The sequence below is a fragment of the Octopus sinensis genome, linkage group LG8 (genome assembly GCF_006345805.1).
Source record: "Octopus sinensis linkage group LG8, ASM634580v1, whole genome shotgun sequence".
Lineage (NCBI taxonomy): Eukaryota > Metazoa > Mollusca > Cephalopoda > Octopoda > Octopodidae > Octopus > Octopus sinensis.
Genome location: NC_043004.1, coordinates 71,415,726 through 71,436,621, shown reverse-complemented (window position 1 = coordinate 71,436,621; position 20,896 = coordinate 71,415,726). Strand labels below are relative to the sequence as shown.

Sequence of the window (20,896 nt, the reverse complement as noted above, 5' to 3'; positions counted from 1 at the left end):
TATATCTGCTATTCATTTGAATTCGGCCATACACTAGTTAACATGTTAAGTCTTATGTTCCGAGATATAAATTTTGAATATATTTTAATTATAAATTTGCGCCTCAGCTGATAAATAAGTTTTGGCTATCGAATACACCATTTTCTTTGTCTCTCGTTATTTTTGGTTAAGTTGCAATTATTCTGATGTTGACAGGAATTTTCCATCATTCTTTGTATAAAATAATGGAGGAGAGAAAGGCGGCAAGCTCGCAGAAAAGTTAGTACGCCGGACGAAATGGTTAGCGGTATTTGGTCAGTCTTTACTTTCCGAATTCAAATTCCGCCGAGGTTGTCTTTGACTTTAATCATTTAGGGGATGATATATTAAGTACCAGTTGCATACTACAGTTAATCTAATCGTCGGGACCGTTTCTCCGAAATTTCAGGCGACGTAGACTGCCCCATTATATTTTATAAACACTGACAAAACTTAATATGTCCCTGCTATCATATCATGACATGACCATGAAAAGTCAATGGTAGGCAACACTGGACAGTGGTTATCTTTTAACTATACTAGATGAGACCTCCATGTATAGTGTTATGATAGGTCTATGTAGATCAAATGCACAACGATAATATATGGTTTCCGCACAGACACAACTTGCCATTGTGACAGTCGTCAAATGCCTGGAATAAGCAAACGAATAAAGAAGATATATACTTGTATATGTATATGTATGTCTGTGCGTGTATATAAGCATATGTGCGTGTATCTATGTGAAGAGAAGAGAGAGAGAGCGAGAGAGGGAGATAGAGAGAAAGAGATAGACAGAGAGAGTGACATATACAGATTATGAGATTCAAAGATTACATAGATACTCACAGCTCTAGATACGTTTTCGGCAGCAGTTTTATGTCTATTATAATATTCTTAAAAGTCGAATTGTAAATCAGATGATACAGAAAGATATTCGTCCATCCTATAAAAAGATGTAAAAATTGAAGAGAATCATTACACATATAAATGAAACACACGCCAGAGATATACTGAGTTTTAAAATAAAGATTTAAACATAAATATCTCTATGATAACAGTATTGTGAGCTGTATAAACGCGAGAGAAGCTTTCAAAAGATTAACTCCATTCATTTCCAACTGGCAAACGCATGAAAACCACGCAATTTCATGTCCATTGATAATGGCATCAGAGAAGATACAGAGTTGATAGAAGCCTGGAAAATTCGTAAGCGCCACGTCTGTTTATATTCTGTTGTATAGTTCATCAGCCTGTGTCATACAGCCACGTAGACTGCGCCATTGATGACATTTTATAAACACTGACAAATCGTAATGTATGAAAAATGATACGTAACAGTAATATATGTAATGGCTTATGCTCCCTTATCCACTGAAACCTGATATAGAATATTAATTATATATGCGGGTTTAACTGGTTCAATTGATTCTTGTCTGGACAAGAGTGTTTGGCATGTGCCAAAGTTTAAGTAAGAGAACAGAGGATTCTGGTCTACTGTACCTTGCTCTACCGTTACGAAACTTAGTCATTGTCCCTTGCTGCCTGACCTCATTGTTATCAGAATGATTCTCAGGATTTTGTGGTATTATTCATCGGATTTCGCATCGAACCATAGACTGTACTCATGATCTTAGATATACCCTGCTACTTATATGATCCCCAGTTTAAAATGATTTTAGGCTTAGCAGGGGCGATGGGAAATGTAACACGTGGATGCAATGACGCTATTCAAAGCGCATGCTCCGAGAAGTGACCTGAGATAAATACACACATATAAAATCTCACATGCACATAAAATGGTCTTACGGAATTCATATACAAAAATACACACTTATTCCACATACACATATCCTCCTCCTACTCTTTTTGCTAATACTCGTACTGTATGTATATATCGAAACACTCACGTGTAGTGTAACACTGGGAAATGTCCGGTTCTTGCCAGATACCAGTAAATGGGAAACACTTTCGCAATACTAGATCTACCGCCGAGCTAGAGGAACAACAAAATAAATTTAAGATGTTATTAGACGTGTTTATGCATTTGTAGTTGATCAATCTCAGAGAAATATAAGATAAAGTATTAACAGGTCGGTAGTATAAATTCACAATTTAGTAGAGCGAAGATAAACTACCAATCATTTTGTATGTAATCTGTTATTTACTCTACTCCCTTTTCTCAAAGTCTTGTTACAAGATCTAACTAAAGATTAAAGCAAAATATTGGCAGCCACTGCTTTTATCTATTATATTTTGTTATTAAGACATTTTTAATATGTTTTTTCGAGTCGATACGGTTGAAGAGGTATTAAAACGGCATGATATTATTCCTAGGTGAGGGGATAAATCTTCCATTCCTCTTTTATCATCATCATCGGCAAGAGTAAATTTTGCGTTTTTTGCTCATACCTGCATAGATTTCTCAAATTGCACCTGTTTAATTTGTCTTAAAACTTCAGACTCCAAGAGAAATATCTCATATGCTTAGCACATGGGAATTCGTAGTAGAAGCGACAGAAAAGTCAGCATAGTGAGTCAGGTCCCACGATAATCTGCTTTCTTCACCCTCCACACTATAGTAACCATATAGTAAAAACGTGTTGCTCCACAGTAAATAATAATATGGAATATAAAAATTTTATATTTATTTTACGACTTGAAAGTCCAGGCAATTACTTAAATATTCACAACGAATGATCTACAACTTTTTTCTAGTATTGGGAAGAAAGCAACTTTTGCTCGTGCAACCAATGCAAAAAGTGTGTCACATACTGCGTAAGATAGAACATAGCAGTATTAATTAATTTGATCAGGCGCACGTCAGTTCTATCGTCTTAATATATCGAGAATATTTAATTACTATCGCAGTGAATATTCTCTCACTGAAACATGGAAATTTGGGAAGAAGTAAAACTATAGAGACGAACCAATGTCTTGTTGCTGTATTTGCACCACATGGGACCGTCACATTAGTCCCTACTTTGGTCATTGGCCAGTAGTAAATGTCATTGTTTGATGATGTTGTGTTTTCATTACAAACCACTGAAAAATAAACAGAACAATTATATTAGATACTAATTAGGAAATTCATTGGTATGATTTATATACTGGAAAAATACATATATATCGATAATGGTAGTAGTTGTAATAGTGTAGTTTGTGGTGATGGTGATACTGGTGGTGGTGGTTGTAGCTGTAACATGATTTGTAGTAGGAATGGAAGCAGTATCGTAGTAGTTGTATTAGTACCACTACTATTTATGCAACAACAACTACTACTAGTAGTACTACTACTACTAGTAGTACTACTACTACTACTAGTACTACTACTACTACTACTACGACGACGACGACTACTACTACTACTACTGCTGCTGCTGCTACTACTACTACTACTACTACTACTACTACTACTACTACTACTACTACTACTACTACTATTAGAATAATTTTCATGTGTTATTGCTTTTAGGCTGATGATATGTAATTTCCTTATATGTATTTTGTGACATAGATTAATATTTAAAACCTTATATTAAATAACTATATATCATGCAAAATATATTAGTGATATTTAGAATTATATCTTGGTTTTGAAAGAAGACGTGAATAAAAATCTAGCTACTAAGAGGGAAAGAAAACCAGAAAATACTTCGTATAATTTGTAGGAAATGAATTGACAGAATTGTAAAGCACGTCAAGCGAAACTACTTCAAGATATTTGTTCCGATTCTCTGAGCAATGATTTCAAATTTGGCATTCTTCATATCCATTTCCTTGAAAAATTACCAGACATGGTGGGGTATAGGCCTAACCGGATACTTTGCGTTTCTACTTCCAACATTTCATTTTTTGATTTCAAATACCAAAATGTTCGTCGCCGCTGAAAGGATTATTCTGTCACTTGGTTTGATGCCACCAACTGACAGTTTTGATGACATTAGTGGAGCGGAATATTCTTCTTTAGAATATTCTCCACTTTGGTCATTCTCCGCTGACAGTGGGAAGTAGAAAAAGAACATTATAAATGAAATTACAAAACATATTTTTGACTTGAGAAAATGGTGAAAATGTGTGTTGGTGTGCGTGTGGGTTGTGTGCGTGCATGTGTTTGTCTGTGTGTTTGTGTTTGTATCTGTGAATCTGTGAGTATCCTTAATAGTATCACCTTATTATTATAATGCTGATGATGAGGACGACGATGAGGACTACGGCGTAGATGATAATGGTGATTGTGATGGCTATAAAAATGGCAAGAAACGTGCTACTTACTTTCACCAATCAATTCCATCTTATCTTGGTGAATTCCCAAAGTACGGAATGTCTGTGATGTGTTAAAAATTTCAAAAATTTCTTTCAAAACTTCATCTTTAGTGACATTGTCAGGTACTGAGCAATTAATACTAAATATCTCTTTCTGCCCTTCTAATCTGAAATAGGATATTAAAAAGCGAATAAAACAATATAATTCGTTGCAACAATACCTACCACGTTATTTCAATACATTAAAATTATATATATGATAATGGTGATTGTGATGGCTAGAAAAATGGCAAGAAACGTGCCATATATGTATATATATATATATATATATATATATATATATATATATATATATATTTACCCTTTATAGAAAACACATGGACGGTCGATTAAAGCATACATTTGTATATTATGTTTCGTAACTACCGCATTGTTGTAAAAATTAATACATATTCAAAACTTAGTTCAATGGAATATTTTGATCCCAAATAAAACAAAATTTTAATAAAATTTAAATGACATTTTGCTTACCCACAATGTTCAACATCACACTCTCCTGTCAAGTTTAATAATTCATTGTCCATCTGCAATAGTCATATATTCTTTATTTGTAAGGAAATTAAGAAAGGGGACTCAATAAATAAGTATAGATTAATTTTTTACTAGCAGACGTTTTCAAAATAAAAATATTAATTCTATTTTTTTTCCTTTGCTATTTGCTGTTCTACAATACAAGTTATCAGAGTTTCCTATATACTGTCGCCTGGCATATTAGATGAATATTTCAGAAATATTTTCACCTTCTAAACAAAAACCGTCAATTATATTCGTATGTGGTTATTTAATTGAAAAACTGAATAATTTTGGAGAGTTATTGTTTTAATAACAAGTGTTTTAAAAAAAGTATAATCGCGTGAGGAACACAGCACAAACGCCTCAGCGTAGAAGGAGAGAGCGGTTGCGCGAGGAAGAGCGGGAGGAAATAAGCAATCGACAATCACGCGATAATGAGACAGAGTAGAAAGGATTTATGGCAAGAGTGAGAGAATTTTATGGCTTAGGAGGAAAGAAATCAGCAAAGGATCGAAGAAATGAGCCAGGACCATAGAGGACGATGATTTATAAGTAAGAATTATAGAGATCAACAGAAAGGAGAGTATATGAGTGAAGATCAAATTTAGCTTTACTTAGAACATATGAGAAAGGGAGCTGGATCATTCTCGGCATTACAGTAAACCACAAAATCGTACAGGTCTGCATCAACAACGCCTCCATGCCCGCTATATATATATATATATATATATATATATATATATATATATATATATATATATATATATTATATATATATATATATGTATATATATATGAGTGTGTGTGCGTGTGTGTGCATGTGTGTATACGTACATACATACATACATACATACATACATACATACATACATACATACATACATACATACATGCATACTTATACATATATATATATATATATTTCTCTGAAATTTGAGACGACGTAGACTGCGATATTGATGATGTTTCAAAACACTGATAAAACCTAAAGTGTCCCTGCTATCATATCATGACATGACCATGAAAAGTCAATGGTAGGCAACACTGGACAGTGGTTATCTATTTCACTATATTAGATGAGACCTCCATGTATAGTGTTATGATAGGTCTATGTAGATCAAATGCACAACGATGACATATGGTTTCCGCACAGACACAACTTGCCGTTATGACAGCAGTCAAATGCCTGGAATAAGTAAAAGAATAAAGAAGATATATACTTGTATATGTATATGTATGTCTGTGCGTGTATATACGCATTTGTGCGTGTATCTATGTGAAGAGAAGAGAGAGAGAGCGAGAGAGGGAAATAGAGAGAGAGATAGACAGAGAGAGTGACATATACAGATTATGAGATTCAAAGATTACATAGATACTCACAGCTCTAGATACGTTTTCAGCAGTTTTTGTGTCTTTTATATTATTCTTAAAAGTGGAATTGTAAATCAGATGATATAGAAAGCTATTCGTCCATTCTATAAAAAGATGTAAAAATTGAAGAGAATCATTACACATATAAATGAAACACACGCCAGAGATATACTGAGTTTTAAAATAAAGATTTAAACATAAATATCTCTATGATAACAGTATTGTGAGTTGTATAGACGCGTTCACTCCGTTCATTTCCAAGCGGCAAACGCATGAAAACCACACAATTTCATGTCCATTGTTAATGGAATCAGAGAAAATACAGAGTTGATAGAAGCCTGGAAAATGCGTGAACGCTCCGTCGGTTTATATTCTGTTGCTTAGTTCATCAGCCTGTGTCATACAGCCACGTAGACTGCGCCATTGATGACATTTTATAAACACTGGTAGAGCGTAATGTATGAAAACTGATACGTAACAGTAATATATGTAATGGCTTATGCTTCCTTATCCACTGAAACCTGATATAGAATATTAATTAAATATGCGGGTTTAACTGGTTCAATTAATTCTTGTCTGGACAAGAGTGTTTGGCATGTGCCAAAGTTTAAGTAAGAGAACAGAGGTTTCTGGTCTACTGTACCTTGCTCTACCGTTACGAAACTTAGTCATTGTCCCTTGCTGCCTGACCTCATTGTTATCAGAATGATTCTCAGGATTTTGTGGTATTATTCATCGGATTTCGCATCGAACCATAGACTGTACTCATGATCTTAGATATACCCTGTTACTTATATGATCCCCAGTTTAAAATGATTTTAGGCTTAGCAGGGGCGATGGGAAATGTAACACGTGGATGCAATGACGCTATTCAAAGCGCATGCTCCGAGAAGTGACCTGAGATAAATACACACATATAAAAACTCACATGCACATAAAATGGTCTTACGGAATTCATATACAAAAATACACACTTATTCCACATACACATATCCTCCTCCTACTCTTTTTGCTAATACTCGTACTGTATGTATATATCGAAACACTCACGTGTAGTGTAACACTGGGAAATGTCCGGTTCTTGCCAGATACCAGTAAATGGGAAACACTTTCGCATTTCTAGATCTACCGCCGAGCTAGAGGAACAACAAAATAAATTTAAGATGTTATTAGACGTGTTTATGCATTTGTAGTTGATCAATCTCAGAGAAATGTAAGATAAAGTATTAACAGGTCGGTAGTATAAATTCACAATTTAGTAGAGCGAAGATAAACTACCAATCATTTTGTATGTAATCTGTTATTTACTCTACTCCCTTTTCTCAAAGTCTTGTTACAAGATCTAACTAAAGATTAAAGCAAAATATTGGCAGCAACTGCTTTTATCTATTATATTTTGTTATTAAGACATTTTTAATATGTTTTTTCGAGTCGATACGGTTGAAGAGGTATTAAAACGGCATGATATTATTCCTAGGTGAGGGGATAAATCTTCCATTCCTCTTTTATCATCATCATCGGCAAGAGTAAATTTTGCGTTTTTTGCTCATACCTGCATAGATTTCTCAAATTGCACCTGTTTAATTTGTCTTAAAACTTCAGACTCCAAGAGAAATATCTCATATGCTTAGCACATGGGGATTCGTAGTAGAAGCGACAGAAATGTCAGCATAGTGAGTCAGGTCCCACGATAATCTGCTTTCTTCACCCTCCACACTATAGTAACCATATAGTAATAAACGTGTTGTTCCACAGTAAATAATAAAATTGAATAAAAAATTTTTATATTTATTTTATGACTTGAAAGACCAGGCAATTACTTAAATCTTCACAACGAATGTTCTACAACTTTTTTCTAGTATTGGGAAGAAAGCAACTTTTGCTCGTGCAACCAATGCAAAAAGTATGTCACATACTGCGTAAGATATAAAATAGCAGTATTAATTAATTTGATCGGGCGCACGTCAGTTCTATCGTCTTAATATATCGAGAATTTTTAATTACTATCGCAGTGAATATTCTCTCACTGAAACATGGAAATTTGGGAAGAAGTAAAACTTTAGAGACGAACCAATGTCTTGTTGCTGTATTTGCACCACATGGGACCGTCACATTAGTCCCTACTTTGGTCATTGGCCAGTAGTAAATGTCATTGTTTGATGATGTTGTGTTTTCATTACAAACCACTGAAAAATAAACAGAACAATTATATTATATACTGATTAGGAAATTCATTGGTATGATTTATATACTGGAAAAATACATGTATATCGATAATGGTGAGTAGTTGTAATAGTGTAGTTTGTGGTGATGGTGATACTGGTGGTGGTGGTTGTAGCTGTAATAGGATTTGTAGTAGGAATGGAAGCAGTATAGTAGTAGTTGTATTAGTACCACTACTATTAAACAACAACAACTACTTCTACTACTACTACTACACTACTACTACTACTACTACTACTAGTAGTAGTAGTACTACTACTACTACTACTACTACCAGTAGTACTACTACTACTACTACACTACTACTACTACTAGTAGTAGTAGTAGTAGTAGTAGTACTACTACTACTACTACTACTACCAGTAGTACTACTACTACTAGCACTACTACTACTACTACTAGTACTACTACTACTAGCACTACTACTACTACTACACTACTACTACTACTACTACTACTACACTACTACTACTACTAATACTACTACTAGGATAATTTTCAAGTATTATTGCTTTTAGGCTGATGATATGTAACTTCCTAATACGTATTTTGTGACATAGATTAATATTTCAAACCTTATATTAAATAACTAAATATCATGCAAAATATATTAGTGATATTTAGAATTATATCTTGGTTTTGAAAGAAGACGTGAATAAAAATCTAGCTACTAAGAGGGAAAGAAAACCAGAAAATACTCCGTATAATTTGTAGGAAATGAATTGACAGAATTGTAAAGCACGTCAAGCGAAACTACTTCAAGATATTTGTTCCGATTCTCTGAGCAATGATTTCAAATTTGGCATTCTTCATATTCATTTCCTTGAAAAATTACCAGACATGGTGGGGTATAGGCCTAACCGGATACTTTGCGTTTCTGCTTCCAACATTTCACTTTCTGATTTCAAATCCCAGAATGTCCGTCGCCGTTTAAAGGATTATTCTGTCACTTGGTTTGATGCCTCCAACTGACAGTTTTGATGACATTAGTGGAGCGGAATATTCTTCTTTAGAATATTCTCCACTTTGGTCATTCTCCGCTGACAGTGGGAAGTAGAAAAAGAACATTATAAATGAAATTACAAAACATATTTTTGACTTGAGAATATAGTGAAAATGTGTGTTGGTGTGCGTGTGGGTTGTGTGCGTGCATGTGTCTGTCTGTGTGTTTGTATCTGTGTATCTGTGAGTATCCTTAATAGTATCACCTTAATATTATAATGCTGATGATGAGGACGACGATGAGGACTACGGCAAGAAACGTGCTACTTACTTTCACCAATCAATTCCATCTTATCTTGGTGAATTCCCAATGTACGGAATGTCTGTGATGTGTTAAAATTTTCAAAAATTTGTTTTAATACTTCATCTTTAGCGACATTGTCAGGTACTGAGCAATTAATACTGAATATCTCTTTCTGCCCTTCCAATCTGAAATAGCATATTAAAATGCGAATAAAACAATATAATTAATTTCAACAATGCCTACCACATTATTTCAATATATTAAAATTTTATGAATCGAATTTTATGAAACTAAATTCCACCGTCTAATGGCACTGCTTGAGTAAAGATACTTTCATCTACCAAAAATAAATATCAATGTATTGTATCTGATGTGTTTCAGATAATACTTTCTTTTCTTTGGGAGAGATTGTAACAGTAACCTATTAACTACTAACTTCTATAGAACCGTATAGGCAATTACTCCATGTTGTGTACATGACTGCGCCTCTGTTACAAATTATGATACACATACACATACACATACACACACACACATTGGTATGTGTGTTGATGCTGTATGTGTGTGTATCTTTATGTATGAATGTATAGGAAGTAGACATTTCCAACATATACATGTTAACAGGTAACCTTCAATTTGAAATACAATTTATGACGTACGATTTCTTGCAAACTTCTCATCTCAATTATACGTGGATATTCCGTTAGAAGAATTTTCACTGCAGTATTTACCCTCAAAGAAACTCATATAGGCTTTTTGTGAAGAAAACAGTCTTGTTTGTTTATTTTGCTAGAGGGGAAATAAGTTTTCATCAACCCCAACACTGTGACCGCAGTGTAGTGTTCCACATTCATTCATCGGTGACGAACACTCCCCTGCTTGAGATAACCACTACTCATCTCCACACTAACGATATATCAAAACTGAGTGCCAGAAATAGCACTGGTGCGATGATAGCCAGTTAGCTTGTTAAAAAATACGTTGTTAAGATACATATTCTCTGATTCTCTTACACGCTTCATTCATTTTACAGATTTCATGATAGAACACAACATATAGTGGAACAATTTGAACCCAGGACTTATTCGTTGTAAGCCTAAAAATATTCCCTTGTTTTTTTGCCGAAACGCCAAGTTATGGGGACGTAAAAAGACAAAGATCAGTTGTCCTGTATATACATATTCATATATGTGTATATATATGTGTGTGTGTGTGTGTGTGTATTTACCCTTTATACAAAACACATGAACGGTCGATTAAAAGTATAAATTTGTATATTATTTCCGTAACTACAGCATTGTTGTAAAAATTAATACATACATAGATTGTACAGCAGCTAACCTGGCTCCATCAAACTCAAACTCGCAGATGGGACTATCCACAATACACAAGACCGCCACAGCAAACAGACCCAAGGTGGACGCCACCGGCAACAGCATAAACATCACCTCGATTTTCCTACTGAACATCAGAGGACTGCTAACACTCAGTAACAGGACAAAAATCCCGTTCTTGAGAGACTTTGTTGCATGCAATCAAGCCTTATGCATAGCACTTACGGAAACACACCTCAAACCGGACATAGCATATGCGGAAATACATATACTACAGTATGTTGTACTACGGACCGACAGAAAAGAAAGGAGTCATGGAGGAGATGCTATGTACATCCGTGAGGACCTCACACCCCAGGTCCTTTTGTCATATTCAAATTCGGTGTGTGACACACTAATTGTACATATAAGGCAACTTGGTGTAGTTATATGTGCTACATATCGCCCTCCAGATGCCCCAAGGCATGTAGGCAAGTGTGAAGACTGCCTTATAAAAATAGAAGTTCTAGTCACATTAGAACAACACATAAGTGTACTTCTTATGGGAGACTTCAATCTACCCAATGTCAGATGGCCCGAGGGTCTTTCTCTCCCAGGAATGACACAACGCGAACGAGGATAGGCGAGGTCCCTCCTGAACCTCATCAACACTCTGTACATGGAGCAAGTAATACTCCAACCAACCAGGGCAGGTAACATACTGGATATCTGCTTCACAAATAATATGGATCTCATCCATAATGTGAAAGTGACACCGACACTACTCTCGGATCACAACATGGTAGAGCTGACCATGTACGGGCCAAAGGAAAGCATGGACATGCAACCTACAAGAAACTATCAGAATCTTTCCAGCTTGAACTTCCATAAGGCAAACTGGAAACAAATTGAGAAAGAGATCCTCAAACAAAACTAGCCTGAATGTCTCTCTTCACCAGACATCGACATGAAACTTCAACAATTCATGCCTGTAATGCAAGCCATATGCTACAAATGTGTCTCAGAGAGGAAGGCCACTGTACACAAGAACAAAATCCCCAGAGAGAGGAAAAGTCTTATGAGACGGAGTACAAAAGTTTCAAATCGCTAAACAAACAAATTGAAAATAAAACTGTTGGAAATTGAAAAATGTCTGCAACTCTCCCATGAAAAAGAAAGAGCAGACAAAGAAGCCTGGGCTATAGACAACATAAAATCTAACCCCAGAGCTTTCTACAGGTATGCCAAAGAAACAGCTACGGTGTACTGTAGGATAGGGCCACTCCTTGAAAAGGATGTCAAACTCACAGGAAATCCAATGAGGATAAGTAAAATACTAAATGAGCAATTCAAGAGTATTTTCACTCCACCCCTAGGGCATTTTCAGGTCAGCAATCCAACTGACTTCTTTACCACTGCAGATATAAAATCAGAGGCAGCAATGATTGATTACATCAATATAAAGGAAGACGATGTAATAAAGGCTATAGATGAAATGAAAACAAACTCAGCTACTGGCCCCGATGGATTCCCAGCAATCCTTCTAAAAGTATGTAAGATAGTCCTAGCGAGACCACTACAGTTCCTCTTTCAGAGCTTCCTTGCAACTGGTAATCTTCCAAGAAAACTGAAGGAAGATAAAATATGCCCTATTCATAAAGGAGGTAGTGGAGTGGAGGCCAAGAACTACACACCTATCTCTCTGACCTCACACATCAGCAAGGTCGTGGAACGAATAGTCAGAAGGAAACTAATCACCTTCCTTGAAGAAAATGACTTGCTGCCTGACACCCAACATGTTTTCCGACCAGAAAGAAGCTGCTTAACTCAGCTCCTACAACACTGTGACTGGATGCTGAAACGGCTGCTCAACCACTCAAATGTGACAGTGATATATCTCGACTTTGCAAAGGCCTTTGATAAAGTCGATCATGGAATGATATGTCACAAACTGCGTGATCTTGGCATAGTTGGAAAATTGGGAGAATGGCTTCATGACTTTCTGAAGGATAGAAGTCAGGTGGTAGTAGCCACTTCCATTAACACGCAAATAGTGAGCGGTGTTCCGCAAGGCACTGTTTTGTGACCACTACTGTTCATAATGGCCCTCGCAGACATGCCCTCAGCCACGCAGAGAGCCACGATCACAAGTTATGCAGATGATACAAAAGTTTCACAGGCAATACAGAACCCTGAAGACACTAAGCACCTGCAATGTGAGCTGGACAAAATATACAAGTAGGCTGAAAAGAATAGCATGCAGTTCAATGCTGAAAAGTTTCAAGCTTTATGCTATCAGCATGCAAAACTAAATGCAATACCCAATAAATACACTGGACCTGGAGGGACTGCAATCCCAGAGGCACAATCAGTGCGAGACCTGGGTATTTATATGAGTGATAATGCAACCTTTCATGTGCATGTTGCTAAATTGGCAATGAAATGTAGGCGGCTGACCGGATGGATTCTTAGAACATTTAGAACAAGAGACCAGGAAACCATGATTGTCCTCTGGAGGACGCTTGTCCTAAGCCACTTTGACTATTGCTCTCAGCTATGGTCACCATCCAGTGTCAAGTTAATCACAGAACTTGAGGCGATCCAATGAAGCTACACGAAGAAGATAGCCTCTGTGCAGCATATAAGCTATTGGGAAAGACTCAAGAGATTGAAACTCTATTCCTTAGAGCGCAGACGAGAAAGATATGTCATAATATATATCTGGAAGATCCTAGAAGGACATGTTCCAAATTTTGGCATCAAGAGTTACACAAATGCCAGAACTGGGCGCCACTGTATAGTGCCAAGGACTCCAAATTTGCCATCAAGATGTAGGACAAGATACTGTGATAGCCTGGGCTTCAGAGGCCCACAGCTCTTCAATATCCTCCTGAGAGACCTGCATAGGGTGGATGCAGATGTCTTTAAAATATAACTTGATCTCTTCCTGTCAGGTGTTCCAGATGAATCAACTTCACAACATGAGGTGCAGATGAGGGCAGCTGCATCGAACTCTCTCATGCACCAAATGGCAATTGCTAAAAAGCATTCGTGAAGCAAAATCATGTAGCAACACCAAATGGCGGTGCCCCAGCATGGCCACAGCTCGTGAGCTGAAACTAGATAAATAAAATAAAATAATAAAATAAACTCAAAACTTAGATCAATGGAATATTTTGATTCCAAATATCACAAATTTTTAATAAACGTTAAACGACATTTAATGCTTACCCACAATGTGTAACGTCACACGCTCCCGTTAAGTTTAATAATTCATTCTCCATCTGCAATAATCATATATACATTATTTGTTAGGAAATTAAGAAAGAGGAGTCAATAAATAAGTGAAAGTATTGAGGCACCCGGCATTGCCCTTTAATGAATTTTTCTTTATATATTGGACGATAAATACATGATATGTTGTATAAAAATTTGTTATCCTAAAAACAATATTTTCTTCAATTGGGTTACGGTGTATTCTATAATGGGAAATCAATTCTGCATTCATGATAATAATATATCTACGCCATTTGGATTTTTGCACGTACCTGACTCGTGTAGATCACTTGTAATTTCTGGAAGAGATTTGAAACCACTACCTATGTGCTGTTTTTCTACTTCTGAACAAACATACCTAGCAGGTCATCGAAGCAGCAACGAACTCAATGGGGAAAATGAAGATACTTAAATTTGACGCGTGTCGAGCAAGGGAGAGAGGAAGTGAGAGTGAGAGACAGAGAAAGACAGCCCGAGGTTAGCTCAACATTTTTCGCTCAAATGTTTATATTTAAAAATTTTCGCTTTAAAATCAGAGATTAAATATCATTATGAGATATATTCTATACAGTTATTGTACAGTTATTATACTATGAACCTTCCATAGTAGCTTTCTCTCCGTAATTCGCAAAGCCTTTCGGGTTTGTTTATAAAAATATCATTTATGTAGTATTCAGACAGTTTAAATATATATTAACAAAATTTGACTGATATTGATGGATGAGCGTTTGGTCAATCAGATTCGCAAGGAGCCATGACAGCTACGATTTGTGGGTTCGCTTTAACCTGAGGTTAGCTATGATTTTTCGGTCACTTGTTTATATTTTTAAAAATTGTCGCTTTAAAATCGGAGATTAAATATCATTATAAACAATTATTGTATATATATATATATATATATATATATATATGTATGTATGTATCCCTCAAACACTCCTAGGCACAAAAAGTGCGTAAAAGTCATAGTTGTTGCTGGTCAGTGCTATACCTCTCAGAATGTCTGTTCCTGGCGCAATGCTATCATATTATGATATTGTCATGAGAATTCAATGGTAAGCAACACTGGACGATAGTTATCTATTTTAGTATATTGCATGTGGGTGAGACATAACGTGCTACGTACTGTATATACTGGACCACAGTGAATTACAACCACAATTCAGGTGCTTTGGGACATCTACACATGCGCACAAACTATCTTTCTGTGGTATAGAAGTCGACAGTGTGCCAAAATATATGTCCATCACCCATGTACATGGTCATAGGACATATTTACGATGAGGTATGTATATATATATATATATGAAAACTTAACATGCAAGATCGATAAGAGATTGTTGGTGATAATGAAATATATACTTCCTTGCACTTCCATTTATGTAGTTTTTTTTTAAATTCTATAACTCAAGCATACAATTTTAAATCTTTAATTACAGGAACTGTCTGAAAAATCGATCAGCCATTGTTAAGTCTCCAAAATTCTTCGAAATGCATCTGACACTCTCGCTTGTTGCTGCTTGGACGAAATTTTGACTACGTCTCATATGATATTTATTTAGATTTCTCCACAAGAAATCTATAAGATATGTTGTCTCAGGACAAATACTGTTGTGACATAACTATGACCTGTGTGTGTACATTGAATATTAAATATTAATGGCTAATTTTTATCAAAGAGCTCCACAATGGTGCATATATCAGACATTTCTTTTATCCTTTAGGTGTTTCTGGCTTAATCAGCGTCAACTTGTGTCACAACCTTGTAGAGTTTAGTCCAAACCCAGAACTTATTTCTATATTATGTATTTATTCTATTGGTGATATTTCCGAAATGAAGTCAACTTAATAGTCAAGGTTACGATGATGTCATAGGATGTTATCCCAGAACTCAACTCGGAGTTCACCACATGCTACAACAGAAACAGATGTAATCTAAAAACATTTGATTTTTCCGGTGTCATATTTTTGTTATATATATATATATATATATATATAAATGAGGATGTATGAAAAGTTTTGAGCCTTCCAGGCCTCTGATGGAGGTAAAAGCCTTGCAGCATATTTTGCTCTGTTTTTTTTTAAGTTCAAGCCTTTTCATATGCCCCTCGAGCTTACATGCTGCACTAAAGACTAAGAGAGATAGAAATATGCGTTACAAACATATGAACCATTTCCCACCGTGTGACAGTGTGTTGGTGTATTTACAAAGATTGGTATTGCCAGCGACTCTACAAAGTGTTTATGAAAGGAAATTCTTATGGGTCACCCAGGGATTTCGGGAATGCGATCATTAATGAGATATTACGTATATTGGCCTACAATGCACCGTGATACTGAAGAATGTGCGAAATCACGCAGAGGGTCTGCCTTAACCGCTAAGTTAACTTCCACTAAATGGCAACCGTGGCCAAAAACAGATGTTCCATGGACCAGACTGCATGTCAATTACGCAAGTCCACTCAACGGATCATATTACCTCGTTGTGGTGGACAGTTTTTCCACGTCACCGTAAGTGTATAAATGAAAAGGCCGACATGTTTTACAATAGGCATTTTACACGAACCGTTCGCCTGGCATAGTATTCCGCGTACAACTCTGTCTAATAATGAAACTGAATATTTACATCAAACGAGTCTAGAAACTTTTGTAAAATGTTCGTCATCAAATTTGTCTCTACTTCGCCTTTTCGTTCTAGGTCAAATTGACAAGTGGGGCGTTTTGTCGACTCTTTCAAGAAGGCATTGAAAAAGGCGAAAAATGAAGTGATGGATGATTTTGCACTCCAAACATTTCTAAAAGTATATCGAGTAACACCTAATCGGGAATAGAAATCATGTTTCCTAGAGAGGTCAGATCTCTTTTCGACAAGTTGATACCGAGTGAAAAAAGGGCAAACAATAATTATATTAAAAAATTCTTAAGTTAGGTGACAGTTTTTTTTTCACCTATACATATGGTAAAGAAAGCTGGGACGGCGGTGTAATCATTAAACAAATTGGAAGAATGATATTCTTGTTAATAAAAATGTCGAATACAAAAACATATTAACCAGCCTAAGAAAATACCCGGATAAAACAGTCACGAGAAATGAAATGAAATCCTAATTGAACGTTTGAGGTACCGACATCCAAACAATTTGTAACTACACGTTCTAGCAGCAGAATACGGTAAAGAACAGAAACACTACAATTGAAGCCTAAACGTATGAGATATCAAAAATCGGAGCGGAGTTCAATTCTTAAAAAAAGGGAGAAGATAGGAGAGACTGATTCTAAAAAGGGAAGATGTCGAAGAATTCCGATCCCACCACCAAGTAAGTAAACTTAGACAGTCTCATTGTTATAAATTAAAGAGCTGTGAGCGATTGGAAATTCCTGTTGGTAGCAGTTCATTGTGAGCCTTTGATATGGAGCATTGAATCTCGTGTAATAGAAACAGTACTGCGTCGTATATATACTTTCTTCCCCCGCCCTGCTTCCGTATATCATATATCAAATAAAAATAATAAATGCACAGTTTTAAAGCCTAGCCAGGCTCATGGGCCCATTTTCCCGGTTTCTATGGCGTATGTGTTCCCCAGCTGGACGGGCCGTCAGTCCATCGCAGAATTACTCATTTTTGCTAGCTGAGTGGACTGGAGCAACGTGGAATGAAGTGTTTTGCTCAAGAACACAACGCGTCGCCCGGTCCAGGAATGGAAACCACAATCTTACGATGATAGTGCTGACACTGTAACCACTAAGCCACGCGCCTCCACATTCATATATCAAATACGAGGATGTAAATCTCCTACATTATCCTATTCCTTTACTCGTCAAAGTTAGATTCATTCATTTTCTGAATACAATTAGAAATCTATTGATTTCTAAATTGTACAGCATGTGTGTCTACAGAGAGAATAAATAGCTACTCATGCACACACACAGATATATATACATATGGTGGATTCTCTCATCGAAGACGATGAATGAGGGTTTAGTAAATAACCTTCAACAATTCCTAAGCCCTGTGACACCGCATGTGTACCTTCAATCCAGCAGATGTCTTGCACACTTTCTCGCAAATGGTACACTTGCATGTATTCGTTGGTTCAAAATGTCTTCTCGAGTGGACAGCCAACCCAGCTTTGCTTCGTGCTTTAAACCCACAGTGACACACACAGTCATTGTTTGGTGGATTTTGCTGATGCTTTCAAATTTGCACGAAGGGCGTCTCTATGTGGAAAGACGGTTACTTTCAAATTCTCTAGTCTTTGAAAAACACATTTTCCTCCATTTGCAGCGATCCCCTGCTGCACTCACCCAGGAGCTTAGAGCAATGTCATAACGCTTCAGATTGTCTTTTAGTTTGTCCTTGTAACGAAGAAGAGGACGCCATGTTGGACGGGAAGAATTTGTCAATTGCCCATAAAAAAGCTGCTTTGGAACTCTTGAGTCATCCATTCTTACGAGATGACCAGACCACCGCATTTGTATCTTAATCAAAAATGTTTCAATACCAGTGATCTCACACCTCTCCAGTAACTCACTATTTGGAACATGATCTTGCCATTTAACGTTGCAAATAGAACGCAGGCATCTCATATGGAAGGAATCAAGCTGATTGATATGCTTGCGGTACAAGGTCCACGTTTCGGCACCATACAGGAGAGTAGATAGAACAACAGATTTGTAGACTGCTACTTTTACTTTCAGAGACACATCGTGGCTGTTCCAGAGTCTGTGTCGCAACCTACCAAATGCTTCACTTGCTTTATTGATTCTGTTTTGGATATCTTTTTCAAATTTTGCCTCATCAGACACAATATAGCCGAGGAATGTAAATGAAGATATTGTTTTCAAAGCTTTACCATCAACATATACCACTGGTTTACAACCAGTGGTATATGTTGATGGTAAAGCTTTGAAAACAGTATCTGAAGAGTTTGGTTTCGGCTGGTGAATAAGTTCAGTTTTCGTTATGCTAATTGTAAGACCAAAGGCCTTTCATGCATCAGAGAAGCTATTGAGGATGTTCTGCATGTCCTCAAGACTATGGGTGACAAGAGCACAGTCATCAGCAAAAAGGAGATCAAGAACAGTCTGCATAACAGTCCGGGTTTTGGCTTTGAACCGCTGTGGGTTAAATAACCCTCCGCTTGATCGATACTCAACACCTACACCTTCCTAGGTGTCTTTGAAGGCTGTTTCAAGCATCACTGAAAAGAGCAAATAGGATCGGAGCAAGGACACATCCTTGCTTGGTTCTATTTGACACTTCGAAAGGTTCACTTTGTTCGCAGTTAGACCGTACTGACGCCATCATTCCATGATGAAAGGAGACAATCACATTCAACATATTGTCAGGAATACCAAGCTACCTCAAAACAGTTCACAGGGCATCCCTGGAGACGGTACCAAATGCCTTAGTGAGAGCAACAAAGGTAAAAACAAGTCCTTATTCTGTTCCCTTGCTTTCTCTTGTAGTTGCCGTAAACTGAAGACCATATCCACAGTGCCTCTTCCAGACCGGAAACCACATTGGGTTTCTGGGAGCACAGTTTTACAAATTGAATCATTGAGTCTGTTTAAGATTACACGCACTAGAATCTTACCAGCAACAGATAAGAGAGAAATTCCTCTATGGTTATCACACTCACATTTATTTCCTTTGTGCTTAAACAGGTGAATAATTGAAGCATTTTTGAACTGTTGTGGCACGGTACCAAATTCCCATATTGATGAAAACAGAGCACTAAGTTTCCTGATTAGCAGGTGGCTTCCACATTTGTATATTTCTGCAGGTATCCTATCATCACATGGAGCCTTACCATTTGACAATTGCTTTATAGCCTTTTCGACCTCCGACATGGATGGACTGTCAGCAAGATTCTCGATGGTTGGCTTCTGAGGAAGATTATCAATCACCTCCTGATCCACTGTCGATTCTCTGTTTAAAACATTTGAAAAATGTTCAGCCCAGCGCTTAGTAATTTCTTTCTTATCGGTAAGGAGAGTGCCATCTGATGAACATATTGGAGAGGCCCCCTTTGAGATGGGACCAAACATACCTTTGAGATTTTGGTAGAAAGATTTAAAATCGCACTTATTCGCTGCATCTTGTAAGGCCTGGGCTTTCAACTTCCACCAGTTTTGTTTCATTTCCCGGAGCCGAGATTGTGCCTACTTTTTGGCCATTCAAAAAGCCTTGTTTTTCACTGAAGAATTTTTGTCAGTAATCCACTCTTGATGGATTTGATGCATGTTACTGAGCAAAGGGAGGATGGTTGGATCATTTTCATCAAACCAATCTTGGTTCTTCCTTCGAACATATCCTAATGACTCTTTGGCAGAGTCATACACTGCAGTTTTAAGCTCTGACCAAGATGCCTCAATGTCATTCCCACATATAATGGAGGACAGCTTTTCGTCAGTAGCCGTTTGAAACGACTGCATGGTCTCCTTAACCTTCAATTTGTCCACATCAATTCTCTTGATGGGAGAACTACGTTGATATCTAACAGGGCGTTGGATTTTCAACTTGATTGTGGAGCAGATCAATTTGTGATCTGACCAACATTTCCCTATACTGTTAGAGCATGTAAGACTTACATCTTGTCTGTCAGAACGAT

The 20,896-nt window shown here is 36.7% G+C and overlaps 1 protein-coding gene across 1 annotated transcript in view; it reads right to left on the bottom strand.

The window, feature by feature from the left end:
* The window catches only part of LOC115214841, a 235,523-nt gene that overhangs the window by 41,403 nt on the left and 173,224 nt on the right, over positions 1-20,896 (bottom strand). The window contains exons 49-54 of the mRNA XM_036505154.1: positions 14,242-14,294; positions 9,725-9,882; positions 8,300-8,414; positions 7,279-7,364; positions 6,238-6,332; positions 4,816-4,868 (exon numbers count right to left, since the gene is read on the bottom strand). Coding sequence (XP_036361047.1) covers positions 4,816-4,868; positions 6,238-6,332; positions 7,279-7,364; positions 8,300-8,414; positions 9,725-9,882; positions 14,242-14,294 — 560 coding nt within the window. The remainder of the gene's footprint in view (positions 1-4,815; positions 4,869-6,237; positions 6,333-7,278; positions 7,365-8,299; positions 8,415-9,724; positions 9,883-14,241; positions 14,295-20,896) is intronic.